The sequence below is a fragment of the Periophthalmus magnuspinnatus genome, chromosome 20 (assembly GCF_009829125.3).
Source record: "Periophthalmus magnuspinnatus isolate fPerMag1 chromosome 20, fPerMag1.2.pri, whole genome shotgun sequence".
NCBI classification, from domain to species: Eukaryota; Metazoa; Chordata; class Actinopteri; order Gobiiformes; family Gobiidae; genus Periophthalmus; species Periophthalmus magnuspinnatus.
In genome coordinates, this window is record NC_047145.1 from 10,607,568 (window position 1) to 10,635,488 (window position 27,921).

The 27,921-nt window shown below is 37.5% G+C and overlaps 5 protein-coding genes across 5 annotated transcripts; all 5 read left to right on the forward strand.

Annotated features, from left to right (window-relative positions):
* The first annotated feature begins 550 nt into the window (after window positions 1-550).
* On the forward strand, window positions 551-2,866 carry LOC117388413 (apolipoprotein D-like). Its single transcript, XM_033985958.2, has 5 exons — window positions 551-561; window positions 1,186-1,298; window positions 1,373-1,494; window positions 2,087-2,172; window positions 2,634-2,866. Exons 2-5 carry the CDS (start codon window positions 1,188-1,190, stop codon window positions 2,864-2,866), a joined length of 552 nt encoding a protein of 183 aa, XP_033841849.1. The 5' UTR covers window positions 551-561; window positions 1,186-1,187.
* Window positions 2,867-5,137: 2,271 nt separating this feature from the next.
* LOC117388688 (apolipoprotein D-like) lies at window positions 5,138-7,529 on the forward strand. Its single transcript, XM_033986273.1, has 4 exons — window positions 5,138-5,248; window positions 6,165-6,287; window positions 6,412-6,493; window positions 7,291-7,529. The coding sequence occupies exons 1-4, from the start codon at window positions 5,138-5,140 to the stop codon at window positions 7,527-7,529; spliced, it is 555 nt and encodes a 184-aa protein (XP_033842164.1).
* A 1,030-nt stretch (window positions 7,530-8,559) lies between these two features.
* LOC117388326 (apolipoprotein D-like) lies at window positions 8,560-12,458 on the forward strand. The gene is made up of 6 exons (XM_033985841.2): window positions 8,560-8,614; window positions 9,685-9,794; window positions 10,378-10,496; window positions 10,846-10,937; window positions 11,532-11,766; window positions 12,182-12,458. The coding sequence occupies exons 2-6, from the start codon at window positions 9,687-9,689 to the stop codon at window positions 12,186-12,188; spliced, it is 561 nt and encodes a 186-aa protein (XP_033841732.1). The 5' UTR covers window positions 8,560-8,614; window positions 9,685-9,686; the 3' UTR covers window positions 12,189-12,458.
* An 871-nt stretch (window positions 12,459-13,329) lies between these two features.
* Window positions 13,330-15,445, forward strand: otos (otospiralin). The gene is made up of 4 exons (XM_033986274.2): window positions 13,330-13,472; window positions 13,546-13,609; window positions 14,268-14,294; window positions 15,199-15,445. The coding sequence occupies exons 2-4, from the start codon at window positions 13,552-13,554 to the stop codon at window positions 15,384-15,386; spliced, it is 273 nt and encodes a 90-aa protein (XP_033842165.2). The 5' UTR covers window positions 13,330-13,472; window positions 13,546-13,551; the 3' UTR covers window positions 15,387-15,445.
* A 348-nt stretch (window positions 15,446-15,793) lies between these two features.
* cops9 (COP9 signalosome subunit 9) lies at window positions 15,794-23,471 on the forward strand. The gene is made up of 3 exons (XM_033985899.2): window positions 15,794-15,969; window positions 16,481-16,553; window positions 20,752-23,471. The coding sequence occupies exons 1-3, from the start codon at window positions 15,907-15,909 to the stop codon at window positions 20,787-20,789; spliced, it is 174 nt and encodes a 57-aa protein (XP_033841790.1). The 5' UTR covers window positions 15,794-15,906; the 3' UTR covers window positions 20,790-23,471.
* Window positions 23,472-27,921: the final 4,450 nt, after the last annotated feature.

Genomic DNA, 27,921 nt, shown 5'->3' on the forward strand with positions numbered 1-27,921 from the left:
CAAGATTTGTTTCTATAATAAAATTATGTTTATTTAAAAAAAAATAATTCTCCAAAGGTCCATCTGTATTAAACATTGGCCTATAGAATGTTGTGATGTCATCTGATACCCACCAATAAGATAAATATATGAAAAATAAAAATGGTATAATTCTCCATCTTGTCAATAAAATACAACACAGTTAGACTATGACAGTGTTATGCTTATGTTATGATAAAATGCAGCTAGATCTGACTTTATAATAGGGATTTGCTTCCATCTTGTGGAATCGAAGGGTAAAACCACTATTTGCTACAGTAAAATGAGCATTTTTCAACACTGACTGCTGGCCTAAAAATGATGTTAAATATTTAGGATCATGTGTTTACTGACCCCAGCGATACAATCCTCCCCTGTGCAGTAAACAGATGAAGCCTTCTGCGTGCATTATGGTTAAGCTCAAGAGAATGTGCACATGATGACAATGGTGATACTGAGAGGCGAGTGATGTCATGTGAACTCTGAGTCTGTGGTAGAAGGAGACACTGTTTTAGGCAAAGCAGCGCTTTTCACAACCACAAGGTAAGAGAAGTTTTAAATATTTGGTTATTTTCTTAAACATTTTTGATTGAACAAAATTATTATGATAAAGACAAACCACATTTTGCTAATTGTCTTGTTAAATACAATCTTGTGAAAATGTACATATGTCAGGGATGATAATAAGATATTGAAATATTAAGAAAAACTTCTTTAATGTTTAATTTAGTTTGAAATCTGTACTAACTTTGATACACAAAACTTATTTATACACCTACTAGCACTGATCAAGAATATATCAAGATTATATTGTGTCAAATTATATCTTTAAAATCTCTAAATGATACATCTATTGGTACTGGGACTATATTTTAAAAACACATTGCAAGAGGTTGAGAGTGCAAATCCCCAGTTGATATTGTCATTGTGTCCTTGGGAAAGATACTTCATCCATCCACTTTACCAGAGTAAATATGACTGATGTGTGGCAGCCACGTCTCAGTATAGAAGACTAATGAAATACACTATGAGGACCAAAGGAAGAAACTATCTCGGTTTTGTTTTCTGTGAGTTAAGAAGTCAATGCTCTTTACATCAAAGGGCCTTATATCTGAAAGAATCCAAGTACATGCTATTTAATCTGTGTGACCTCCGTGTTGAGTGCAGTCATGTGGTGGCTGTACCTGCTCTCCCTCCTGCTGCCTCTGCTGTCGGCTCAGACGTACCACTGGGGCCCCTGTCCCTCGCCCAAAGTGCAGCCGGGCTTCAGTCTGCAGAAGGTAAAGATACACGTGTTTCTGTGTATGTAGGCTTTATGTACACACAGTTTAACAGCACACATTACCTCTGACAGTACCTGGGTCGCTGGTATGAGATAGAGAAGCTCCCAGCATCCTTTGCCAAAGGGAAGTGCATTGAGTCCAACTTCGACGTAAGAAAAGATGGGACCATCCAGGTGATCAACAAACAGTATTAGTAAGTAGGCTTGTCTAAAATTATCGATTGCCTATTTGGTTATAGCTGAACAATCACTGTAGGTTACTCCACTTTATAAAATATTCAGGTTCTACATTTGAAAGAAATTTGTATCATTTATGTGTGGGGTATGGCCTTTTGGTCGCTTATTTTTCCATTCAGTAAGATAGCGTTAGAAAATACTCACTTAAAAAGAAAGCTAGCCAGGTACATGTACATGTACATTTTCGCTGTCTACCCTAAAGTATATCAAAACTATTTTTACTTGCGTATTTTTATTTACCTAAAACGTTTATATACCCTTCAGTTTGCTTGTTATAGTTCGAAAATTCCCACAACTAATATGTTAATTTACTTAGCCCGCAAGGTTTAGCTTTAGGCGTGCGCTCATTATGTTAAATGTGATTGGCTGAATCAGTTTAATGCGCCGAGAACAGCCAATAAAAATGTTTATTTCATTGGCACGACTCCCTATGCTCTTTATAATGCTGGTTAGCTAACTCTTCAAGGAATTATAACTTCCACGTCTTTACTTCTAATCATGGACGTATTTAAGAGTATTCTAATTGAGTTAATTTGTTGTGTGTGGCAGCAAAGACAAGACGAGGAAAGTGGAGGGCACGATGATCATCCCAGACCCGAGAGAAGCGTCCAAACTCGGGATCAGCTTCTCCTACTGTGAGTAGTCTACTGGACTGAATGTTTTATATCACCTCTATCAATACCATATGAAATACATTCCCAAGCGATATACTTTCATTGCAAATAATCAGTTTTATAATAGTTTTTAAAAATGTGTTTCTGATCTTAAGATAGATAATTGAATAAATAAATATGTCAAAATGATGATATAATGAATAATAAATCTGTTTTTTTGTTACTAGTACCAGCTGTTTCTCTCATTTATAAACTGTCTATGCTCTCACACAGTGAAACGACTGAATGAAAAATTAATACGGTTAATACAAACTTGAATTCGGAATTTCAATATTGATGTGAATAAAACAAATTCTAAGTACGTTTTTTTTCAAGGGAAAATAACTATTTGAAATGAATAATAATCTCTCTCCTTCTCCCCCTCTCTCTCTCTTATAAAATGTCTATCATTTAACATTATGCCCTGTGTCTCCCTGCTGCAGTCACTCCGTACAGCCCGTATTGGGTGCTCTCCACAGACTACACCACTGTGGCCGTGGTGTACTCGTGCACTGACGTCCTTCGCATCTTCCACGTGGAGTACGCCTGGATCCTGGGGCGCTCTCGCTTTCTGCCTGCCGAGGCCACACGCTACGCCCAGGGACTACTGCTGGAGGAGGGGGTGGATCTGTTCAAAATGAGGTCTACTGACCAGGAGTTCTGCAAGGATGAATAAAGACGGGCTCAGAGCAGAGATAAATTTGTACAGATGTGGAGCTGACTTATTTTTACAGATACAGGATTCAGTTATGTGTGAGGGGGGAGTGCTGGTGGGAGGTATTTGTCTGCTGATTTCTCGATAGGCCGAATAAGATACTTGAACACCACTTAGAGAGCTTTGATTATAACGTAATATTTTAACATGTATATCTAAATTTGAAAATTTTAAAGGAACTCTGTCGCCTGTTCTGGTTTTTTTTTTTGGTTTTTTTTAAAGATTCCACTACAATCACAACTAAATCTGGGTTGCCAGTGCCTTTCTCATGCTCAGTATATGGGCAGTCCATGCCTCATGTGAAAGCTCAGAACCTCCAGAGTTCACTGAGCTGCAGAAGCTGCACTAGCACTGATTAATAATTGGCTGTAGTTGCTGGGGTTTAGGTTGTGACCATTCAGATCAGAGAGAGTCCTTTTAGGTTTAAACCAACTGGATTTCAACCTTAAAACTGGGAACTTAAATGAGAGACTCATGAGACTCATTCTGCTTTCTGATTGGATAACCTAGTTGAATGAAAACACCAAATGATAACATAAGTAAATTAAAACATTATGTCGAATGTTTTTGTACTGAATAAATCAGCATTAGGAATGTCACCAATAAAACCCATATTTAATTTGAACATGTTTACCTCATCTGACGACACAGATAGGTCAAAGTTTATTGAATAAAATTCTAAATCTTACATAAAGTTCCTTTAATTATTAAGTAAAATAGCTTAATTGTTCCTGCCTATTTATTTTACAATTGAAGACATTGAAATTTAATTTTTACAATAAAGTTTAATATGATGAACATATTCATATTTTAATGAATACTGAGTAAATGAGTAATGTGTTTTGAGTGTTGTGTTTAGTTTTAGTTTTGTGACCAAAATGATCTCCTTTTTACTTAATTACACATTAATGTTAAATTTAACCTGACAGTTAAAAAAAAAGAAAATACTAAATGATTTGTTCAACCAGAAAAAAAAAAAAACACTGCAGTTTTTTGAAAGGCTTGAATGAATGGTACCGTGATTAGATTAATATCATGAATATTTAATATATATATTAAACATTTCCAGGACTACAATTAACTCATGAGAGAAATATGTGGAGCTAAACCAATACGTACATGTACCTCAATCATTTCAGAACATGTTTGTAGAGGTCTAAGATACAGGATTAAGAAGTTTGTTAATAAAACCTCATTGAGACCAAACTCTTTATTCTCTGCAAAAAATAAATTACATTTTTTTTAAAAACCCAACAACCCAGAAACCTTTACATCAGTCATTCCCAACCTCGGGGTCAGGACAAGATTCTCAGGGGGTGCCCAGGGATTCTTATGATACTACATTTTTATGAAGGAATGGCATTATTTTGTAATCATTATTTTTCTATAACATCTCTACTAACCAGAAAATAGTTGGTTTTTTTGTATAAGACAGTAGCTCCTCAGGTAGTAGAAGGATGTCAGGGTCACCACCATGTTCACAGGTAAAATGGTAAAAGTCTGTGGATAAAAAGGTTGAGCACCACTGCTTTACATCAAGTGTGTGGTTTTGATGTATAGTATAGTTGTTTCTGATTGTGTGGGTGGGAGGGTACTACCTGCTACCCCTAGTGGGTGTGTTGTTACGTAACAACTGTGGACATGTCTGGGAGTGTTTTCAGACAAAGCAGAACTGCACCTGCACTTCATCTTTCACACAGGTAAGAATGTCTTGTTTGAACTCAAAACATGTTGAGAGAAATGGTAATTCTTTGCATTAGGCTAATAGGCTGTGGTTGCTGGGATTAGTAATTTCAGATATTTGGTAAACTTGGTACATTATATTTACAGTATGGTACAATCACCATGCAACAGGCATAAACATTTAAATTAACTATTATAATATGATAATATTTATTACGTTGTCATTCTAATAGTCAGGAAGTATTATCTTTGGCATTTAATGCAATATTTACTTTTTTAATGTGTTATTTTGCACAAAACAAAAGAAGCCACCACTGAATGTAAACCAGACTAACAGGTGCGTTCACCAAAAGAATGTACTGGTATGTGTACTGTAAGTAGATTATGTAAAGTATGTTCTGTCCACTTAAAAAAAATCAGTTATATACATTTAAATAAACAATTAAAGAGGTTTAGAGGTAAAGGTCTATTATTTTAGTCCCAGGTATAATGTTTAGTGAGATAAGTATTTGCTAATCTATTTTATCCTTCCTGTGCAGTGGTGCAATCATGTGGTGGGTGTGCTTCCTCCTCTTCCTCACTCCTCTGGTGTCCGCTCAGACCCTGCGCTGTGGCGCATGTCCAACCATCGGTGTACAGTCGGGATTCGACCTGTACCGTGTAATTATACTAAATTATTTCTGAAATAAATCATTTTAGTTGTAGTAGCCCTCGTACAATACAATAATACACTTTATTTGTAAATCTGACTTTTTAGAAGCCTTCGGTCTTTATCTGGCTGACAATTTGTTTTGAAAATCTAAATTTACAATAGAAATTATTGTTTGAATAGTGGACTACTAAAATAATCGTTTGTTGCAGCCCTAATATGTACAGTATTGTGAATAAACATGAGCTGCAATAAATAATTTAAGCACTTAATGAGTCATATAAGTTATTTATTCAAACCTCTACAGCTCTGATCTTATTATAGTGCAGAAACATAACAAAAAGTTACCCACTAGTACAAAGAAAAAGTGCCCACGATAAATGTTGACTCCCAAAAATAACTATCGTTATAGTAGTTATTGTGACAGTCCTAAAAGGGCCTGTTGTTGTAGCAGTAGTAACAATAGTAGCGGTAGTAGCAATATAAATACTAGGTTGAAGTAGCAGCAATAGTTGTTGTGGTAGTGGTAAGAATATAAATTGTTGTTGTTGTAGTAGTAGTAATATAAATGGTAGTAGCAATAGTAGCAGCAGTAGTTGTTGTAGTAGTAGTATTAGATATAGAAATAGGGGCATAACTACCCACAATAAAGTTAACTAGTAAACAAGGACAGGGCAGTTTCACTCTAAAACTTCTCCTTTTGGTGATCTAACTCAGAGCAATATAAATCCTAGTGCCTCAAACCAGTACCATAAAATTGAAAATTGCTTTTGAATGGGAGTCAAAACGTCTTGATAGCAAAAACAGTGTCCAGATGACCACCACTGAAACTTTTGCTATGTAGTAGTAGTAGAAATAGTAATCGTAGTAGCAGGAGTGTAGTAGACACTATATCAAAATTTAATTGACAAACATTTCCTTTGACAGTACCTAGGCCGCTGGTTTGAGATAACCAAACTACCAGCATCCTTTGAGAGTGGAAAGTGCATCGAGGCTAACTACGCTCTGAGAGAAGATGGGACCATTCAGGTGCTCAACAAACAGATGTGGGTATGGAGATATGATCATGTAGGCCTACCCTATCTTCAAATTATATGAAGATCACAGTTGTTTTTTTGTTTAGTTTAATTTGTTTTTTGTATTTGCATGTCCTTGCCCATTGTGCCAAAGGGAGGAGAGAGGGAGGAGTATAGAAGGCACTGCAGTGGTTACAGACCCTAAAGAGCCAGCCAAACTTGGGGTTAGCTTCTCTTTCTGTAAGTACACTGGGATACGCTTTAAACGTTTATATTGAGCATCACAGCCTACCAGACATAAGGGATGGGCAATATATCTACGATTATACTGATATAGGTTGATATGTGAAATGTATATAGAATTTCTTTACCTACAAACACACATGACACATAAAAAGACAGATCTAAATTGCTATAAACTTGTGTAAAAGACTGATTAGTACTTTGAGTGGTATTATTGGTATCACTTTATAATAATTATACCTTACACTAAGGGATTAGGGATGGCTGTAAGAGTTAAGGTATTATTTAAAGGTACAGTATGTAACTTTGTGGAGGTGGCACATCACCTGCATGATTCCATGGAAATAGAAAGGTAAAACCATACATTCCCCAAGGAGATAAGTGTCATATTGTGGAAAATGTATTACAAAATGCATTACATTTCCATGGAAACAAACAGCAAGAGGCTCTTCACCATGTTAAATAAGAGTCAGATTTAAGGAGAGGCAAATCTGATCACAGTAAGGACATATGTTTTTTAGTGCTAGACCAAAATGAAAAACATGCTTTTATTTTAGTATGTTTATTGACTAAAAAAAATTACATACTGTGGCTTTAAGTACAAAATTAGCAGAACTACTTGTATTTGTAACCAGGTACAGTGTCAGACACGTAACTGTACTTTTACTTGTACGTTTTTTCTGTACTACTACTTTCCAGTAGTAATGACAGTAATGACAAAGAACAGATCAATCACTCAATACACCAAACACACATGTACATATACATTTATATTTCTTCTTTTCTGTCTCCAGTATCTCCTGTAGGTACATACTGGGTACTGTACACAGATTACACCAGCATTGCCGTGGTCTACTCCTGCACTGATATACTACGGGTTTCTCACGTGGACTACGCCTGGATTCTGGCCCGGTCCCGATTCCCGTCTGAGGAGACCATGAGGAACGCTACAGAAATCCTGGAGAAAGCAGGAGTCAAACCATGTGAGCTGATACCAACGGATCAGACTGGCTGTTTAGATGACACTATGTGAGGGAGAGACGTTTTGGACTGAAGTGGACTAGGTATGCACTAATTTGTACGCAGAATATAGTATAATGATGATAATGATGACTGATAGAGGAAGTTTTAATCAAATATTTTAATTTTCAGGAGACATTTTTAAAGAATAAATGCATGTAATGCCATACAATATATACATGCCTACAATATACTACAACTCTTTACAATAAATAATATATAATGAAAAAAATATTTGTTGCACTGACCTCCTTTTAAATTGATAGATCAAAATGCATCTATGTGCTGCCATCTAGTGGAATTGAAAGGATAAACGTAGTGTTCATTTTGGCAATGTTTTTTTTTTCTCAAAAATACTTAATTAGAAAGAAAGAAAGATTAGAAAGTACTTATGACTAAAACAATAGCAACAATCATCAACTGGGAATAAAAATCTAAGAATAAAAGAGAGAAAAACAGAGAAAAACAAAACCAAAAAAGTACTGAACAAGAGCTCATAACAGCAATCAATTTAATATTTATTTATTTATTTATTTAAATTTTATTTTTTATTTTTTTTTGCCTGTTGTGTCTCACCTTAATTGAGTGTGGGCTTTGGAGGCTTTGTCCTCTGTATATTTTATATTTGAAGACATTTTAATCCATTCATTTTGACTGAATTGCCTATAGATTCAGGGTGCTTTCATATTTGTCCTGGTTTGGTCCTTGTTTAGTCCTGATGTAGACTTGGTTTGGTCCTGTTCTAGTCCTTGTGTTTAGTCCTGGTCCAGGTTTGGTCCACACCTAGTTCCAGCTTAGTCCCACTTTGATGTTGTGATACTGAATTAACCCCAAAGCTGCGTGACATTTGTCCATCTAAACCAAGACTGAACAATGGACGAAACAGCACAAAAAAACTAACGTTATAATGTGTAATCCTGGATAACCTCATAGGCTGTAGCTATAGTGACATTACATTTGGGACGTTTGGTAACAACGCTGCTGCTCCTAGTGGCTGGTGACTCATGTAACCTAAACTGCATTATAGTCTATGGGCAGGTCTGAGAGTGTTTTCAGACAAAGCAGGACTGCACCTACACCTCAGCTTTCACACCACAGGTAAGCAACCAAGTCACTTTTAAACTCAAATACTGTGGGGAAAATTGTAAATCTTAGTTACATTGTAGTTGCCAGCTGTGGATTATGATTAGTATTGGTTTATGATTAGTATTTGGTTTAGTTCTAGTTTTGTCCTGTTGTGCTGAGTAATGGTTTAGTCCTGGTTTAGTCTCTGTTTGGGAATACAGCCCAGATAAAACACAAAACACCAGTATTTCTAAAACTGTGGTGCTGCAGTTTGAGTATTTGTTTAAATCAGAGACAAATATATAAATGTTTTTGTGCTCCTTTGGGTTTAATTATTTAGAACTATCTTATCCATGATTTAGTCTTATTTTAGACTTGATTTAGCCCTGATTTAGACCTAATATAGTCTGGGTTTAGATCCGGTCATACTCGGGATATTATCTTAGGTGGTAGTTTTACAACCATTGCAGTACCCTATATAGACTAGAAGTACATGATAGTATTTACAGTGATATTTTACTTGCATATTTGTAGTTTTACTTGACTTGACTATATACAATAACTTATAGTTTTGGTAAATATAAATGGTATGGTATATTTATTTCATTTAGTATTATTATTTTGCCTTGCTGAAATGTGTTATGAGTCTACACGTACACTACAGTATTTTACTTCTCATTATTGTAGGGCTTATTTAACGTAAAACAAAGGCACCCACTCGACTGAATGAAAACTAGTCAAACAGGTGTGGCCACTAATGGAATGTACACACATGGTCAGAGAGTAAATTGTAATTTTTTATGGGCTTCTTAAAGTAAAATTAGATTCAATTTATACTAGTTTACATTTAGCTGAAAATTATGACACCAGCAGTGATTATTTCTATCTTTTTAAAATTAATTTATTAGAATTTTTTTACTCAGTTTTAGGTTTGCAAAAATGTGTTACATGTGTCTTTCTTACTACTATTAAGGCATCTATTTTAATATAAGTGAAAAACTGCGTATTTTACATATTTTAAACCTCAGTTAGGATCTCACATTTGTAATCAGTTGGAGTGTTTAAGTATTACTACTCTACTCTTTTGTACCTGTGTACTGCAGTCATGTGGGTGTACCTCCTTCTCCTGATGGCTCCTCTGGTGTCAGCTCAGACATTCAGCTGTGGGCCATGTCCTGATGTTACTGTACAGAAGACATTTGACCTGCAGCGGGTAAGTCATGCAACACGAAAATAAAAAAATAAAATTACAAATATTTCAAGTGGAACTAAACACTAAATCCACTTATTTCTCTACTAAACTGTTTATAGTGTTTTAATAGCACTGTCTACTGTTCCTACAACTTACAAACTAGGTGAATTTGCAGCTTTCTGGTCAAACATTCCTAAATCTATGTTTGTGCTGCCTTCAGTAGCCTCTGCAATTTGAAGTAGTTGGTAATATCAGGTAAGACTGCTCTGATTATAGCCAGGTGTTTCTAACTACAAACACCTGGCTGCAGGGGTGAACTTTGAAGTGTAGATACCTGTTAGACCAGTTACTCTCATCCCATTTGCCCTCTCACGCTCTTCTTTTGGCCTTCAGTACTACCCAGTTTTGCAACTCTATTTGCAATGTTGTTGTGGTCAGAGTTTAGATGTTTAGGCCCATTTTCAGCAATATTTCTGTGGGTCTAGGCCTACCTATATTTTGGGGGGGGGGGGGGGGGGGGGGGGGTGTCAATATGTACTGTTTAAGTTTTCCACTTATCTTGAACAAAGCTGTATATTTAGGACTCAGTGTTATATTTTTACAGTACCTGGGCCGCTGGTTTGAGATAACCAAACTCCCAGCATCCTTTGAGAGAGGGAAGTGCATCGAGGCTAATTATGCTCTAAGACCAGATGGGACTATCCAGGTGCTCAACAAACAGATGTGAGTATGCAAGTCTGATTTTAGGTTTGATTGCTCTTACTGCAGCTACTAAGGCATCACTAAAGAGTCGTAAAGAAAGAAGCTACATGGATACAGTTGAATGAGTTTTTAATCTTGCTCTAAAACAGTCTCTAATACACTATGGGATCCAGACTTTGATCAGGCAGAGCTGACTTTGTAGTTGGCATGGTGAAAAAAACAAGAGCACACCTAAGTTTAAAGTGGCAGTGCATATAGGACGAAAATTACATAATAATGTTTACAAAAATAAGTTAAACACGCTAATTGCTATTCTAGTCCTCTAAGTAATGTATTGATGAAAATGCATTAAAAACTGTTTTTGTTGTAGGGAGGAGCCAGGGAAGTTAACACCAATAGAGGGCACTGCAGTTGTCAAAAACCAGTCAGAACCAGCCAAACTCGGGGTCGGCTTCTCCTACTGTAAATACTACTTTCGTTATATCTACCCAAAGTAAAATCATTTCATATAGATGCACCAATCCGCCTTTTAAACTGTTAATAAATATTCAAATTATGTGAAAAAATACCCAATATCAACTCATCCCAGGATAAAGGAAACCCAGGTAACTTTTTTTCTCAAATCGGACTGAAATAGTAATTATGTTTTGTTCAAGTAACTATGGAACAGTACATTAGATTTCAAACGCTTTAAGACGCTCTAAGCCAACAACAGCTAGTTAATAGTTTTATTACATACATTTTATAATTTAATAATGTAATATGTAAAAACATTTATCAGCTTTTAAGCATTTTTGTTTTTCTGGTTGATTCATGCATGGTTGAGTAATCCTGGATTGTCTTGCATTTGTGGCTTGAGTGCTCACAAAATATCTGTTTTCACCTACCACCTATCTACGCCTGCTGCTCACTGCTCACACTACATTCTAAAAAAATAGTAGTTAGTTGCAAGTTTTCAAAAATAAAAACACATAAATGAAAATCTGCTGCTTGCTATAGTGAAATGCCATGGACCAGTTTGTCAATTATATAATGACATTTCTCTCCTGTCCCCAGTGTCTCCCGTGGGCACATACTGGGTGCTGTACACAGACTACACCAGCGTTGCCGTGGTGTACTCCTGCACTGATATCATGCGGGTCTTTAAAGTGGAGTTTGCTTGGATCTTGGCCCGGAATCGTACCCTGTCTATGGAGACTAGAGCCAGGGCTGAGGCAGAGCTCCAGAGAGCAGGAGTCAAACTGTGCCAGCTCATCCCGACAGACCAGACCGGATGTGATCTGAACACCCTGTGAGGTTAAGCACTGACCAGAGAGATTGCTGGTTCTATTGTGGAATGGGATATACATTACACATTAGCCAGAATGTATAGTTAATAACGGCTTTGTCTAATCTTTCTGAATTTAATGGTACGCTATGTAACTTCTTGTCTCCATGGAGACATTATTGGAATATTTTATAACATATCTATCTATCTTCCACTAGGCCACAATAAAAACACCTACCGGTAATTTAATAAATATAAAAGTTAATAACATATTCTGGAGTGTTCCAGGCAATGTAATAGCAATGTGCATATGGTGCACAGTGATTCCTCCAACAGAAATGTTGCATAGTGCATGTTTAAAGTGGAAATGATTAAATAAGTAGAAATCGGAAGTCTATTAAAGCTACTATCTAAAAGTTAATTAGGGTTTTTTCATCAGTAGATGACGGATGTGAAACCTGTTCTCTCCTCACCTCACCTGGTCCCTCCCTCTCACCTGGCCTTTTTTCAAGCTCATCTGTGCTCTCTGTGCTATCACATATCACCACAGAAGGACACCTCCTACCACCTACAACAGGAACAGGCCGGCCAGTCTAATTACAGGTGGTGACTTTAATTTAATTAAGTACTTCAGTTAGATGAACTGCAGTGACTGTTCAGTGATTGAATGCACAGTTTGCAATTTTCATTAATAATGTAAAATAAAACATTAACACTTAAACCTTTTGACTGGGATTTATTTATTATTAATTTGATTAAGTAAAGAAAATAGATAGAAGATTTAATTGATGCATTACTTTTTGATTGATTAGAAAAGCTAATGACCTAAAGAATATATCCTGTACGAGTGAGGGAAGGATGGAGCGTGAGATTGACAGGCGGATCAGTGCAGCGTCTGCAGTGATGCGGTCGCTGTATCGGTCCGTTGTGGTGAAGAAGGAGCTGAGCCGGAAGGCGAAGCTCTCGATTTACCGGTCAATCTACGTTCCTACCCTCACCTATGGTCATGAGCTCTGGGTAATGACCGAAAGGACAAGATCGCGGATACAAGCGGCCGAAATAGGTTTCCTCTGCAGAGTGGCTGGGCGCACCCTTAGGGATAGGGTGAGGAGCTCAGTCACACGGGAGGAGCTCGGAGTAGAGCCACTGCTCCTACATGTTGAGAGGAGCCAGCTGAGGTGGCTCGGGCATCTGCTCAGGATGCCTCCTGGACGCCTCCCTAGGGAGGTGTTCTGGGCATGTCCCACCGGGAGGAGGCCCCAGGGAAGACCCAGGACACGCTGGAGGGACTATGTCTCTCGGCTGGCCTGGGAACGCCTTGGGATCCCACCGGAGGAGCTGGAAGACGTGTCTGGGGTGAGGGAAGTTTGGGAAGTTTGGGAGTCCCTGCTTAGACTGGTGTCCCCGCGACCCGGCTCCGGATAGGCAGAAGAAAATGGATGGGTGGATGGATGGATGGATATATCCTGTACTTGCTTAAGTAATACATCAAGAAAACACAAAAAGAGATAATGGCCTAATGTTAAGCATATGCCACAGCTCTTGCACACAGCCCAAATAGGAGCTATGTGCAAACTTGGCTCTGGACCTCTGGACTGTGTAAGCTCGTGCACAAGTGAATGCTCATGCACGTGAGAGAGGTGGGGACCACTGTGCCCTGAGCCCCACACTCCACAGTGACCCACTCAGTGAACAGCAGCACTTCTACAAAACTGCACAAGACTTTACAGGTACAATTCTTAAAAACCTTTCTTATAATTACAATTTAAAAATTTGAGTGAGTTTGTGTTTTTTATTTTTAAGGTCATTATGAAGTGGCTAGTCTGGCTGAGTGTTCTCCTTTGTGTCTTCGTCTGCTACTTCAGTGGTGAGATTTACTTTTGTCATCAAAACTTAAAGGTGGACTATGTAACTTTTCTGGTAGATGGTCCACGTGATTGTCTCCATACAGATGTCATTGCTGTGTCTGGACTGTTCCACATTATTAGAGTGATATATTTTGCATGTTGGTTTCATCGTTCAAAGTACCTTGAAAAACGTGCATTCTTATTTGAGTAGGATATGAACTACACGGATATGAACTACAACCTGACCTGGTGGTGCCAAGCTTGTCTCCATAGAGTTAGATCAGTGCCACATTGTGTGGCATTCTGAGCAAAGCAATAATATCTCCCTGGAGACAGGCATGTAGCTGACGCTCCACCTGAAAAGTTACATAGTTCAACTTTAAATGACCAACTAACTTTAGCATTGGTATCTGCAATTGAAAAGAGAAAAAGTAATACCCAGCCACAATCTTATTATAACCTTTTTGCACAATGGTCTCTCTGTGCTGAGTTCACTAGACTGTGTGTCCTACAGTTTGCAAATGCCCAGTAAAAATATTTGAGGAGGAAGCAGGAATCTCACAGTCCATTGGGAGAAGGCTCCGTTTGCCAGGATCCCAAGCTCAATCCCACCTTTGTGCCTAAAAATGTGGAATGTTTGGGAATGCTAATTTCTGCCTGTTTTTCCTCTTCTTGCAGAGGCCAGAATTATTGTCCCAGAAGGAGGTAGGCTAAAATTGTATTATTGTTAACATGGTAAAATTATGTAATACACTGTGCCCATTTTATAATTATAAATCTGTTTATTGCTGCACATTTTGATCATATAACATATACTGTGAATGGTCCAAAATATGAATTATTCAAAATAAATTCAGTGTATATATATATATACATATTTTATACTTTATGACACTGACATAATAACACTCAAGCTCAATATAACGAGTACACGATTTCCAAAATGAATTTTTATAAGCAAAAACATGGAAAGAATTAAACATTTATATATGGTTCATATTACTCTACTGTACCAAGGACAGCTTGCTCCTTGTTCACATTTAATGACCTATGTCATCAGAGATTAAAATACTCCCTACATTCGAAGCAACAATAGCCAGACTTCAATGGATAATCATCCTATGTGCGTAGTTTTTATGTCTCTGGGTCCTGTACTGATGGTATATAAAATTCTCCTGTCTTAGACTTCCAGAGTTGCCTGCCTTTCTTTACAACTCTCAGGTTACTTCAATTACTTTACTGCAAACAATGATTGTACCTTCTGCAACTGAAATGTTACTGTGCTACAAAATAAATAAAATAAATAAAGTTCTCCACTAGTGCAAACAGAAAATGCAATATTGAGCCCCAATGAATGTTGTTCATCTCTCATTTATTGAAAATTCAGTTGTCTTCAGGTATAGTACATTTCCAAAGATTTATCTGTAAACTGTATCTATCTATCTATCTATCTATCTATCTATCTATCTATCTATCTATCTATCTATCTATCTATCTATCTATCGATATCGATATCGATATATAGATACAGATAGATAGATAGATAGATAGATATAATACAGATATATTTAGGATTAGTTAATATTATAGATTGTGGGTTACCTTTCAGTGCCCTATGATGAGGCTCCTGCTGTTCCCTACTGGCCCTATTCCACCTCAGACTTCTGGAACTACGTGGAGTACTTCAAATCAATCGGTGCCTATGACCGCATTAACGAGATGGCCCGCGCCTTTTTCGCCCAGCAGCACCTGGGGGACACCCTTGGATACGAGACCAACGAGGGATATGAGCACTAGGAAGCAATGCAACTTGTCATGAAAGAACAAGAACAAATCTATATAGTTGTCACCGAGAGAGATGTTAGAATTTTAGTAATAAAATAGTCTCTTGTGAATTTATTTTGCATGTCTGAAGTAGTCTTTTTCCAAATACTAGTGTAGGCAATAAACCAATTTACTATTAATTAGAATTAGATCAACAAGTAACATAATTGTATTTGTATTTTAATGTTACTGTAATGTGCAATAAACTGTATATTCAATCTATATCTTTGACATTGTTTTTCATTTAATTTTCATTTTCATCCTTTCATCTATTAATCTTTATTTCAATGTGTAATCACCTGATCCATGATTATCACTATGATAGGGTACCTTGTGTCCGTTCCGTGTAGTCCTCCGGACGCAATTCGGTGCTGCACAGCTTGTTTACATCCCACATACTGCTAGCTTAACGGGCTTCAAACGTCAATTAAGAGTAATTTCTTTTTTATTTTTTTGTTTTTTAATTAATTTATTTTTTGGAGACGATTTAAAGATGAAGCCTGCTGTGGACGAGATGTTTCCTGAAGGAGCCGGACCATATGTGGATCTGGATGAGGTCGGTGTAGTATAAAGACAAAATGTGGCTAATGCTAACACAATCTGTGTCACATTACTATTAACGTTATTTAACATTTTGGTGCGCTTTTGTTGATGCTTTATAATAGGATATGTTTAGATGATTAATGTAGACGGTGAAATAATAACAGTGTGATCATGGTACTAATTTTAGTTTAGCTGTTTTCCCTCACCTTTGCATGAATGATAATAAAAAATCTGCTATAACAGAGCAACTGATGGGCTAAACTGGCAGTCATACACAATGAGCAAAATTATTTATGTCTAAATTTTGTAGCTCATGATTTAATGCTTAATCATTTATTTTTTATCTATTTTATTTCAGCGAGTATTAACCTAACCCCACTCAGTAGCCTTGTTTAGAAAATGACACTTTTCTCTCACAAATTTAAACTGTTTTATAATCAGTCTCATAACGTTGTTATCCATTTACAATGTAATAATAACTTAACAGGTTACCTGTCTTATGCTATTGTTTCTGTGTGCTACAGGCAGGGGGCAGCAGCGGCCTGCTCATGGACCTGGCAGCCAATGAAAAAGCAGTCCACTCAGATTTCTTTAATGGTGAGAACAAATAAGTGTTTTTTAATGTGGGGAGTCTATAGGGGAAATCAGTAAAAGTGGTTGTAGATCAAGTTGTGGCTGTGCTGATTGTGATTTTAATGCCTTTCTTATTCTGTAAAGCACTTTGAATTACTTTGTGTATGAATTCTGTTATACAAATAAACTTGCCTTGCCTTGATTACACCAGCACAGTTTAATGTACTAATTTAATTAGTACCTGTGACAAGTACTTTCACCTCATAGCAAGAAGGTTCCGAGTTCAACTGCCAGGCCGTCCAGGCTTTTCTGTTTGGAGTTTATATGTTCTCCCCATGTCTGTGTGCGTTTCTGGGCACTCCCGTATCCCCCATCAACCCAGAACATCCATCGTAGGTCAAATCCTCCAGCTAAGATAGTAATCTAGCTCAAAATATGGAGATGGGTACCTGGGCGCTGCACTGCTCCTAGTTTAACCCAGCAGCATTGAAGGATTGGTCAAATGCAGAGGACAAATTTCTCTATGGGTAAAGTGTACCTTATTTGTTTTCTTACTTTCTTGTGCAATTAATGCACTTAAAATAGGTACTTAATATATAGCTACAACAAGATCATCCATACAAGCCAGGGAAAAAAAATCAAAACTTTTATTTGTATACATAAATAAAATGTAAACATGTGTTAAATTTGATTAAACTATAACATCAATGTAACAACTCTGCTCAATCCATAATTTAAAACATAATCCTTATTTCATCTGAGTGCAAAAATTGCATCTTAATTAATCTTAAGCGAGAAAGCGGATTTCTCATTCATGCCACTTAGCCCATTAATGTGTTTTTTCCAGGCAAGAGGGGGCTTGGTAAAGTTAGCCTCAGCAGCAGCAGTCACAGCTATGACCTAGAAAGAAAAGAGCTGATTGTTAAAAAGACTGGAATGAGCACCACACAGTAGGAGGATGGTAAAATGGGTTTATAGCTGGTGTCAAAGTGAAGCACAGCGGGGCACCTCCACACCGCACATGCCTGTATCCGGGCTTGTTAACGTGGCTTATGCAGGCCAGCTCCCGGGGCCTTCACAGATCCATGTCTCTCTCTCCTCCATGGTGGACTACTTGGAGATCACAGCAGTGCTTACAGACAAGGGGAATTTTATGATGTTTCTTCATGCTAATTTGCATGCAGGGATATCGTAATGGTATGAAGTACACTTAAGGCTAATTTGGTGTGATTAAAATAGGCTATGTTGATATTAGTGGAAGGCATTCTACATTTTCAGTTCCACAGAGAGTATGACGGAGTTTAATTTTTTATTTTTTTTCCTGAATTAAATAATAATGGAACTGAGGTTGTCACCGTAATATAGGCCTGAGGATAATGGCAGATTTATTTAATTAACAAATTAAAACATTTAACAACAAATTATAGCTACAAAATGAGGAAATACAGACATTCATTTGTGCTCCTTTTAAAAATAATCATGTCAGTGTCAAAACAGTAAAAGTTGTGGCCATACCTGCTTGTCAATGCCTGACCTCATCTTATTCCCCACTGGGAATACCAGGTGTCACAGTGGGGCAGCAGTGGTTCTAGTGCAAACTGTTGTTGTGTCCTTAGTCAAGACATTTCACCCACTTTGTGTAATATGAATGCAATATTTGCGTAAGTGTTGGTGGTGATGAGAGAGGCAGATGGTGCAGATTGGCGTCCTTACTTCTGTCAGAGTGTCAAAAAAGCTCTACATAAATGAAATGCATGATTATTTTTAAAAGTTAAGTTAGTTTTCTAGTTGAAACAGGCCGGCTTGCGCATTAGCTATATCCATTTATATACACAGTCTATGTCTGTGTAGAACTTATTTGCTATCAAGATTGCCAGCCCCATGAATAATACAAACCAAATGACGATGGCGGCGTCCACCACAATAAGGTTTCATTACAGTATTCTAGAATAGTTTAATTTTAAAAGATATGTTTTAACATGTAGAGTAAAGTATGAGGAAATTAATCATGAGGGAACACCATCAAAACACTGTTAAAAACACATAAAAGTTGCATTTACCGGTATATAATATATCTATTTGAACTTTCAGTATTGTTGCACTAATAAGTAGATAAAGAAGCGCATAGCGAGATGATGAGAGAAAATCTGCTTGTTTATGTAATATTTTAAACTATATATACAATAGCGCATACAGAGTGCAGGCGTGTAGGAGCACAGGGGTCCACTTCCACCACATGCATGTTTTATTATGATGTTATAAGGAAGCAAATTACTCCACACATAATTTATGATGTAGAAATACTCTTTATGATGTATTTCACGTACTTCATGTACTTTCCAATACAATGCAAGGTACTATACAGGAAAATATATTCACTGTAAAGATGTCATTTTCTAAGAGTACAAGAGGAGTAGGGATGTGGCTACAAGTCTGTTTATATAGTTCATATCCTTTCAGACGTTTCATTTATAGGTGCACTATGAAACTTTTCTGGTGAATGATATGTGCGTCACCCATTTGTTACTAGTTTGTTTTTAGTCTCAATCTTGCATAAATGAGTCATTCCATCTGTATTTCTCTGGTTATCATTATCAGTGTCTGCATCATGTTTTGGTATTTTGCAAATTCATTTTCTGTCCAATATCCTAATTAGTATTAGTCATTCTGGTGTGGTGAATAATAAGCTAAAGTTAAGTTAAGTTTTAATCCCTTACTGTGGAGCATCCTAGAAAAAGTAATTATAACAAGTGGTGGACTCTCGACCAGAAAAGTTACATTTTGAACCTTTAAATGTTCAAAAGTCAAGATGTGCATACAAGTTCTGTATACTATTCTTAATTTGTTAGGGGCTCTCCAATGATGTTAAGGTGTTTCTTTCTGCACTTTAAGATCTTAGACTCACCTCAAATCTCCTTGACACTTCTACAGAGACAGAAGCACCCCTGCTGTTTAAAAATAAATATTTAAATGTATTCAAAACTGACAAATATAATTGACTTTTTGCTTCTGTATGTTCTAATATTACCAATCAATGTTTAGTTTGAAAAACACATGATGGAAAGCCAACTTTAGGAAAATATTGAAAGTTTATTTTTTCAAAGTTCCTTTGAAAATGTTGAGATACAGGATTATGTTGACTAAAAGTACATATATAGGTGTATAAAACTTTTTCAAGGTTAACATGGTTTACTCTTACACCTTAGCAAAGCATTAAAGGTGCTGAAATGGAATTTTTTTTCTGTATTTAAAATGAATAACTTAAGTTTTTTCACATATATTAAAGATTTGCAGTGGTCCAAAGTTATTCCTCACTTGCCTCATGCATTCCCAACATCGAAATTTAGTTTATAATCGCTTTTTAATTCAATTCATTTTATTTTTGTAACGCCCAAAATCACAACAACAGTTGTCTCGAAGGACGTTCATGTTTTGGTTGATGGGGGAAACCGGAGTACCCGGAGGAAACCCATCCAGACACGGCGGGAAACATGCAATACTCTACACAGAAAGGCCTGGGCGACCCGGGGATCGAACCAAACCTTCTTGCTGTGAGGCATGAGTGTTGCCACTCAGCCACCGTGCTGCCTACACACAAAAACAAACAGGAAAATCAAACAACAGGAAAAATCAGATAAAACAAGAAAAATCGGCCAGGCAAGGAGGAGGGAGGGGGGCGGAGGAGGGCCAGGCGAGGAGGAGGAAGACTAGGCGAGAAGGAGAGCCGGGCGACGAGGATGAGAGCCAGGCGAGGAGGAGAGGGAGGCGGGTGGAGGAGGGCCAGGCGGGGAGGAGGAGAGGGTCCAGAGTGGAGGTTTGCCATTGCAGTATAGGAAACAACTCGCATGCTAACCTGCACTTCCTGATAACTGAACAATAAAAATGCATAATTAAATGCAGACAGCACACAGCAGACTTATTTTGACCTCAAGAGTTGCTTAAACAATATATCTTTACTGGGACATTTTGCTCAAATACATCTTCATCATCAAGTCTAACCTATAAATGTGATACAGTGCATTTAAAACAACAGCTATAGCATAAAAAAATTAAAAGGTTGCGCAAGTTTATATTTTGATAAAAGGATCTAAAATTTTACAAAATAATGAGTTGACATACAGTATGTTGTATAGAAGTATGAACTTTACTTATACTCATACTTGTATTTGCACTTTCCTATACTTTTGTGTCCTTAAACTGTATATATTTTTTCCTCCTACAGACTTTGAAGATCTTTTCGATGATGACGACTTGCAGTAACAAACGCCTTTGTCCCTCCGACAGCCCTCGACCAAGATGATGAAAATGGCATACAACTCTCTCTCTCTCTCTTTTTCTCTTTGTGCAGACTGATTTTAGTTAAATAAAACCTTTGTGTTTTTTGCAAAAAGAAATGACCCATTTGTGCTGAACCAGCTGTCGGCAAATTCTGAAGATTCCTGGTTTGGAGAAAATTATGAGTATGCTATTGCTGTTTCGTGTTCGAATCTGCTCCTGGCTGGATTGCAGGTTTGCTAGCTTTGCGAAACACCTGTTGTAAAGTCTAATTACATACAAGATGCGCGGCCCGGTAAACGCTCTATTTGGGAGCTAAATGGACAGGAAACTACCAAAAATGTGGAAATGTAAAAGAAAGATACAAAGGGAAATCAGGTGTCGGCCGCGGACAGTAAAACCATCAGATGTCACAGCGCTAGTAATCTAGCGTGAATCATAAAAGACTGTTATGGGAAAACCTGTGATCTGATCCGACTGTTAGATCTGAGCCACATTTGTGCACAGCTGCTGTTTCTGTCTGTTTAGGGATTCGCAAACTTTGTACGCCAAGAATGTATTACAATTTTGATATAACAACACCAATTTTATAGCAGGGCAAATCTAGGTACAAAATATGACAAAACCTGCTCATAACAGGACTTAGCTAGTACAAAAACAGGTCTAAATAAGGATTTTAGCTAAAATTGTGTACAAACACAAAAGTGTCTAAGCAAAACAATCAAAAAGTATGTATAAGATTGTCTTATTTTGTCCTCATTTTGCCTCCATAAACCAGGGTCATCCACATGTGGCCCATTCACTATAGAAAGATTGGCAACTGATGAAAGAGCTAGAAACAAAATGAACACACAAAGGAAATTTATAAAACAAACGTATGCACATATTCCTGGATTTTAAACTTTCCATAGACGATAGGACTAATAGGAGGAATTCAGGAATCCAGGTTAAGGATATGTTCACACTTGTGCACAACGTATCAAATTTGAGACTATGCAGGGACCGAATCTAAACCTGGACTACAGACCAAACCAGGACTACAGCAGGACCAAGGATCAAACCAGGACCTTTCACCAAGGTGTGAAAGATCCTAATTCAGTTTATAATTAAGGTACAGTCTAGTCTAAACTACATCTGACATAAAGTTGCAAAAGAATACCAAATTTTATCTACTGGACAAAAGTTTTGGAGTGAATATGTTTCGCCGCCCAAATAAAGCAGTTATTCACCAGTATCCTGTCAGAACTGAAGAAGCCTCTTGGATGAGTGGTGAAAAAAACTTTTATCCAGTTCAGTTGACAGAATTTAATTTTCTTTTGCAACTCTAAAACTGAACCAAATAAGATCTACAGCACAATACAACATGTTAAAAAACCAAGTCCAAACTATGACTTGGTCTAAAGCAGGACTAAAACTCTGTAGTTCTAACCAGGACTGAATGTTCTACACAAAATTGACTCTTATGAGCTTTAAACCATGTTAAAATGCTGTAACCTCATCTAAAACAAACCTGGAGTTGTGTTTTGTTTCATTTATATGTTTGAGTAATCCTGCATTGTTAAACAGTCTACATCTCCAAAGCTCAAAATGCTTTGTTCCACCTTGTGATGTCATGAAGCTGTAGTTTTCAAGTTAACAGCTGCCTTTGACCTGTTTAGATGAGATTGGCTATTTTCAGGGCTGAAATCATCCAAATTGTTCTAGTGGTGGTGTATGGAGTTAAAAAACCCAGTGGAGCACTTCCTGTATTACCACATGACATCATTAAGTGGAACAGTGTTTTCTGTTTGAGTGAAGAACTCATGCATGAATGAAACAAAACACAACTCCAGCTATGGTTTTGATGAGAAAACAACATTATAACATAGATCAGAAAACAGTGTAATATGGGCCCTTTAAATCACATGAATTGAGCCTAAATCAGAAATGAAATTGTATTACTGTACCACAAGAAGCACCAGAGGCAGCCCACACACCACATCTTGAGACTCTCTCTATCACTGACTGTATCAAATGAACTGCACAGCGCTCCTGTCAAAACAAATCGAAGTTTCATGTAGTCTTTGCTCATTTTCCCTGAGGTCTCGCAGGCTCCCAAAGCTCCAGATATAAGAGTCAAGGCCACAAAACAGAGCAGTCCTAGCAGCCCCATTACTATTCTGCAGCCCTTGAACTTAGCATGCAACTATCTATACATATAAATTGCACCATTACAATGAAATGGCATAGCATAGGGTTTATTAAAATAGTATGGAAGCACTCAAGAACAGGAATATGAAATAAAAGATTGGATGCATGGATGTGTAACTATACCGAAGTCGAGCTAGTATTCTCATAAATATTAATATCTAGACAGCACTGCGGCGTGTATTGATCTCATGTCACCCAAACAAGATGACTATTTTTATGATCAGGTCCTATGGAGAATTTTAAAAACATCCAAGTATGTGTAGCTTGAATGTTAGCGTATTCTTGGTGGTGAGGAAACTGAAGACCGTTGTGTTCAAGTGCGAGGTAACAGAATCAGCATAGTATTGGTCAATGTTTTCACCATTTGTTTCATTCCATTTCTCACTAAATTATCAGTATTTCCACTCTATTCAGACTATGTAATTTTTGTGTAGGACTTATTTGTTGTCAAGATCAGCCGCCCCGTGCAAAATAATACAACCCAAATGATGATGGCGGTGCCCACAGCAACTTCTGGACTGTGAATACAGACAAAACAATTGGTGGTTTTCAGATTCTTGAATGTGGTGATGTGACAGTCACAGATGTGGGCAAGAGACAGATTTTCCTATTGATTACATTTAACTTTGCCATGAAATATCCAACAGGTAAAGTGCAATGGTGGAAGGTAACAAAGTACAAGCAGTAAAGTAGAGTACTTACACTACATTTTTTTTTTTTTTTTAGCATTTTACTATTTTACTTTTCATATGATTTAAGGCGTTATTTTTACCATGTCTGTGGTAACGTCCTGACAAAAGTTTTTGATTTCAAACTTTGGTTTTGAGCAAACAAAAATAAATGCACAAAATTCATGAAAAAATGTACTTTGTAATACTCTAAGATGATTCTGTACAACACAGGATTTCATTTTCATATTTCATGTTGAATATATTACTTTACATTAAGAATTCTATAGCACATTTGGCTATAATTCCATTAGCGTGTCATATTTGCTCACTTTGCCATCCTCTAATGTTATTTTTGCAAAGCCTAATCCTATCTGGGCAATCAGCTTGAAGCTTCTAAACGTCATTACACTCATTTACTAAGATGTGGAGATTTCATTATACTGTATTTGTCAAACGAGGCAAAATGAGGTCTGAAATGGGACCGATCAAGTCTAGAACAGAAACCAAGGCAAAACCAGATATGAAACAGAACTAATCCAGCATGAAACAAGAACTATATAGGAATCAATTATGACCTGGTCTAAAATGTTTACTGGACCTCTCAAAAGGCTTTTCCATGGCTTTTCACAGACTTTTAACGGGATGAGACAGTTATTAATTTAAGAAGTGAAAGCTTGAACCCCTGTAAAATGGACTTCCTTCAGAGTCAAGGTGTGCAATATCATGAAACAAATAACAATAATGTCACAGTTTTCTCAAAGCTAGAGCATGATTTTGATTTTATCATCCTGATTCATATAAACGTAAGTCATCTCCTGTTCACTCTTCACTATGATTGGTTAATTCTGCATGTCACTCACTCAGAGCAATGCAGAGGCTGACCAATAGGAAGAGTGGATCAGGAAAAAGTGTATTTTTTTATCCTATAGCTGCATTAAATTCATTTTTTTATCACTATATCACACAGCACTAGTTTGGAGTTTACATTGGTTTACAACTAGAACTAATATTACCTAGCCACCCAGAGCCACATGCTTTGACTCAAAATTTTACAAAGACGAGTGGGTATGAAACCGTATCCTGTCTCCCTGATTTCAGATAAGTGTGAATGACAGTTGGATTAACCTGTCAACCAGTTTTCATTTGAGAGACACGTGATATAATTTAGTGGCTGTGATTGGACTCTCCCAACTTAGGATAAAGGTTTGTCAAAATTCTGCATAAAACAGCAGTAAATCAGATCTAAACTAGGACTTCCCAGATCTGGCCAAATCACATAAACCAGAAAGTGCCAAGTCTAAACCATTACCAACAAAATACTGTCTTCACTCATCCAGTTAGACATGTAGACTGCATCATCCTGTATGTGTCTTGTGTAATTGTTTTTGAAGACCCAAAATGGCTGACAGTGGAGTGGGGATAGCATGCCTGGACACAGTGACTCAGGTGAAACTGTAGATTATCAGATTCCTGGTGTGTGTGGACCAGCTGTGCTCTGTGCTGGCTGTGTAGACACAAGCTGTGGTTTCAAAGTGCTTATGTGGCAGCCCAGACCACGCCATTATTCCTACTGCATAAGAATTGCATTTCCATGTGCCTGTAAAAGGGTAGTGCTGTATTGTAGTAGACTTTTATTTTATTTTGTAGAGTGGAATGCAATTTGTGGGATAGCCAGGAGTTGTGGTATGTGGGCTTTGTTTTCTAGTTTAGTACTGATTTGTCCTAATTCAGGAATTAATTAATTTTAAATGGTTTGCCGTGGTCCAAACATATTCCCTTTTTCCTGACTCATTCCTAGCATCCTATTAATTCACCATGATGAGTTTATAAGCATTTTTCACAACTTTCAGAGACCAAAGCGAAGTTTTGCTGTCACAGTAAAACTAAGACAAGGCAAGGCAAGTTTATTTGTATAGCATAATTCATACACAAGGTAATTCAAAGTGCTTTACAGAATAAGAAAGACATTAAAATCACACAAATAAAAACCTTTCAGTCACATATACAGCTAAAAAGTACAGTTTGAGCCTGGATTTAAACATTGTCAAAGTAGAGGCCTGTCTCACATCTGCAGGAAGACCAGGTTCCAGGTTTTAGCTGCATAAAACTGAAATGCTGATTCCCCATGTTTAGTCCTGACTCTGGGCACCAGCAGGAGTCCGGTCCCTGAAGTCCTCAGAGTGTGAGATGGTTCATGTGGCACTAACATGTCAGAGACGTACTTTGGTGCTAGGCCATGGAGAGACTTGTGCACAAGCAGAGCTGCTTTAAAGTCTATTCTCTGAGCCACAGGAGCCAGTGCAGTGACCTGAGCACAGGACGCATGTGCTCGTACTTCCTGGTTCTAGTCAGGACCCGAGCAGCAGTGTTCTGGATGTACTGCAGCTGTGTTAAGGCTCGTTTGGAGAGGCCAGTGAGCAGGACGTTAGAGTAGTCTAACCTACTGGAGACAAATGCATGGATAAGTCTCTCTAAGAACAAATAGCATGCTAATAGCACTACTTCCTGGTTCACAAAATATGAAAGATTTATAATTAGATGCAGAGATGCAGATTGCATGCAGTGGTTTTATTTTAGCATAACTGCTGTATAGGTCTAATCTGTACTGGGGCAAAACACATTTAACTTCATTACAAGTAAAAAAAAATGTTCATGTTCCTTTGTTCATGGAACAAGTAAAAAAAAAGTGAAACATTTTTGAATATCTGTAGAGAGATCAGCTATCTTGGATTAGTTTTATTTATAGAAAGCAAGGGCAGTGCACACATAACATTTGTCTCAGATAAAAGATGCTTCTCAGATGTATATAAGCTATTTTCCGTCTGTCATCCTTAGGCAGGTGCACACGGGACCAGGACATGACGCTAGCTTTTTGGTATAAATAACTGTAGCTACTCAGGGGTTTCAGCTTCCTGTTTACAAGTGGCATTTTGAAGACTGATATTTTAAAGATTAAAAAGATAGTTTTGAATGGCAGCTGTTCTTCTTTCATCACTCTGAAACTCATGAATAGACAGTAAACAATGTGAGCATAGTGACAAGTTAGCTTTTGCTAACCTGGCAAAAGCCAAATTGATATTACAGCGCTAACAGGGTTAGCTCTGTAATATCAGTCAGGCTGTTGCCAGGAAGGCACTAGAATTGCTCAGGAAGGGACTCTCAGCAGAGTTTTAGCCAAATATATATTTTTGTTAAAGAGTGAGTTTTATGCTAAATCAGTTCCCAGGCTCTATTTGAACCCTCCTCATAGTTAACAGTCCAATTCTGAGCAATGCTCAGCCGACAAGCATCAGCCAAGCTCCCACATAACAATTTTCCAAAAATATACAAAAATACGATACAAAACAGTACACAGCAACTTGACAAACCTGATGTGATGTGCAGTAATTTCATTAGTGGGATTGTGTTGTGTAATAGCGCTCTGCGGGGTGATTTAGCACAGAGAGCAAAGGGAGGGGAAACTGAGACTGAAACTTGTGTAAAATTTGACTAGGTTGCTTTTACAAATATGGCATATTCGAAACAATAGGTAACATGGTGCTCTAAATGTTATGTGTTAGCAGTTAATAACCCCCCTAAAATACCCCCTCTTTAAATAAACGTGTTGTGTCATGCACTACAGTGTAACATGTTAGCAATTATCACCCGCCTAAAATTTTTTTGGCTGAAAATCCTTCTCTTCTCTGATCTGGGTGGAGCCATAAACGATGGATAATTGTGAGTTTGAAAACTCAAACCTTACGACAACCTAACTTGCAAAACAAAGTAAAATTAGTCACTAGAAAATTGGGGCAGTTTACAACTTGAGTAAAAGTTGATTGTTTTTTTTTTTGTATTTTTTTTTACTGTATAATTTTCTACTGCCACAGACATCTATCCACTTGCTTCATTTTGAATAGGCAGGATTCAACACTATAGTATATTAAATTTCTTGTAGACTCTTTTTTTAATGTCCAAACCAAACCATGCCTTAAGCTGCTGGGTTTTCCACGTCTCCATGTACCACCACCTCCCACTGTACTTTCCTGTCTGTAATTACTCTCCGCTCTGATTGGCTGATGTTTCAGTACTTCTCAGCCAGTCAGGGCAGCTGGCTGAGGTGGCCCCGGACCCCCGCAGGTGAGCTGTTTGTGTACTTGTGTGTGTGTACGTGTTTAAAGGATGTGTGTTATGTGTGCGTTTTGTGTGGCCCCCAGTTTAAAACCATGGCCCATCCCACCGTGAGGGCAGTCTGTCAGGAGGGCCACAGGAGACAC

Excerpts from the sequence above, each read along its gene's own strand:
- LOC117388413 (XM_033985958.2), top strand. The coding sequence starts at position 1,188 with ATGTGGTGGCTGTACCTGCTCTCCCTCCTGCTGCCTCTGCTGTCGGCT. Across the intron at positions 1,299-1,372 it reads CGGGCTTCAGTCTGCAGAAG|TACCTGGGTCGCTGGTATGA; the intron begins GTAAAGATACAC and ends TACCTCTGACAG. Across the intron at positions 2,173-2,633 it reads CGGGATCAGCTTCTCCTACT|TCACTCCGTACAGCCCGTAT; the intron begins GTGAGTAGTCTA and ends TCCCTGCTGCAG.
- otos (XM_033986274.2), top strand. The coding sequence starts at position 13,552 with ATGAAGTGGCTAGTCTGGCTGAGTGTTCTCCTTTGTGTCTTCGTCTGC. Across the intron at positions 13,610-14,267 it reads CTTCGTCTGCTACTTCAGTG|AGGCCAGAATTATTGTCCCA; the intron begins GTGAGATTTACT and ends CTCTTCTTGCAG. Across the intron at positions 14,295-15,198 it reads AATTATTGTCCCAGAAGGAG|TGCCCTATGATGAGGCTCCT; the intron begins GTAGGCTAAAAT and ends GTTACCTTTCAG.
- LOC117388326 (XM_033985841.2), top strand. The coding sequence starts at position 9,687 with ATGTGGGTGTACCTCCTTCTCCTGATGGCTCCTCTGGTGTCAGCTCAG. Across the intron at positions 9,795-10,377 it reads AGACATTTGACCTGCAGCGG|TACCTGGGCCGCTGGTTTGA; the intron begins GTAAGTCATGCA and ends ATATTTTTACAG. Across the intron at positions 10,497-10,845 it reads CAGGTGCTCAACAAACAGAT|GGAGGAGCCAGGGAAGTTAA; the intron begins GTGAGTATGCAA and ends TTTTTGTTGTAG.
- cops9 (XM_033985899.2), top strand. The coding sequence starts at position 15,907 with ATGAAGCCTGCTGTGGACGAGATGTTTCCTGAAGGAGCCGGACCATAT. Across the intron at positions 15,970-16,480 it reads CATATGTGGATCTGGATGAG|GCAGGGGGCAGCAGCGGCCT; the intron begins GTCGGTGTAGTA and ends TGTGTGCTACAG. Across the intron at positions 16,554-20,751 it reads CCACTCAGATTTCTTTAATG|ACTTTGAAGATCTTTTCGAT; the intron begins GTGAGAACAAAT and ends TTCCTCCTACAG.
- LOC117388688 (XM_033986273.1), top strand. The coding sequence starts at position 5,138 with ATGTGGTGGGTGTGCTTCCTCCTCTTCCTCACTCCTCTGGTGTCCGCT. Across the intron at positions 6,288-6,411 it reads TGCTCAACAAACAGATGTGG|GAGAGAGGGAGGAGTATAGA; the intron begins GTATGGAGATAT and ends TGCCAAAGGGAG. Across the intron at positions 6,494-7,290 it reads TGGGGTTAGCTTCTCTTTCT|TATCTCCTGTAGGTACATAC; the intron begins GTAAGTACACTG and ends TTCTGTCTCCAG.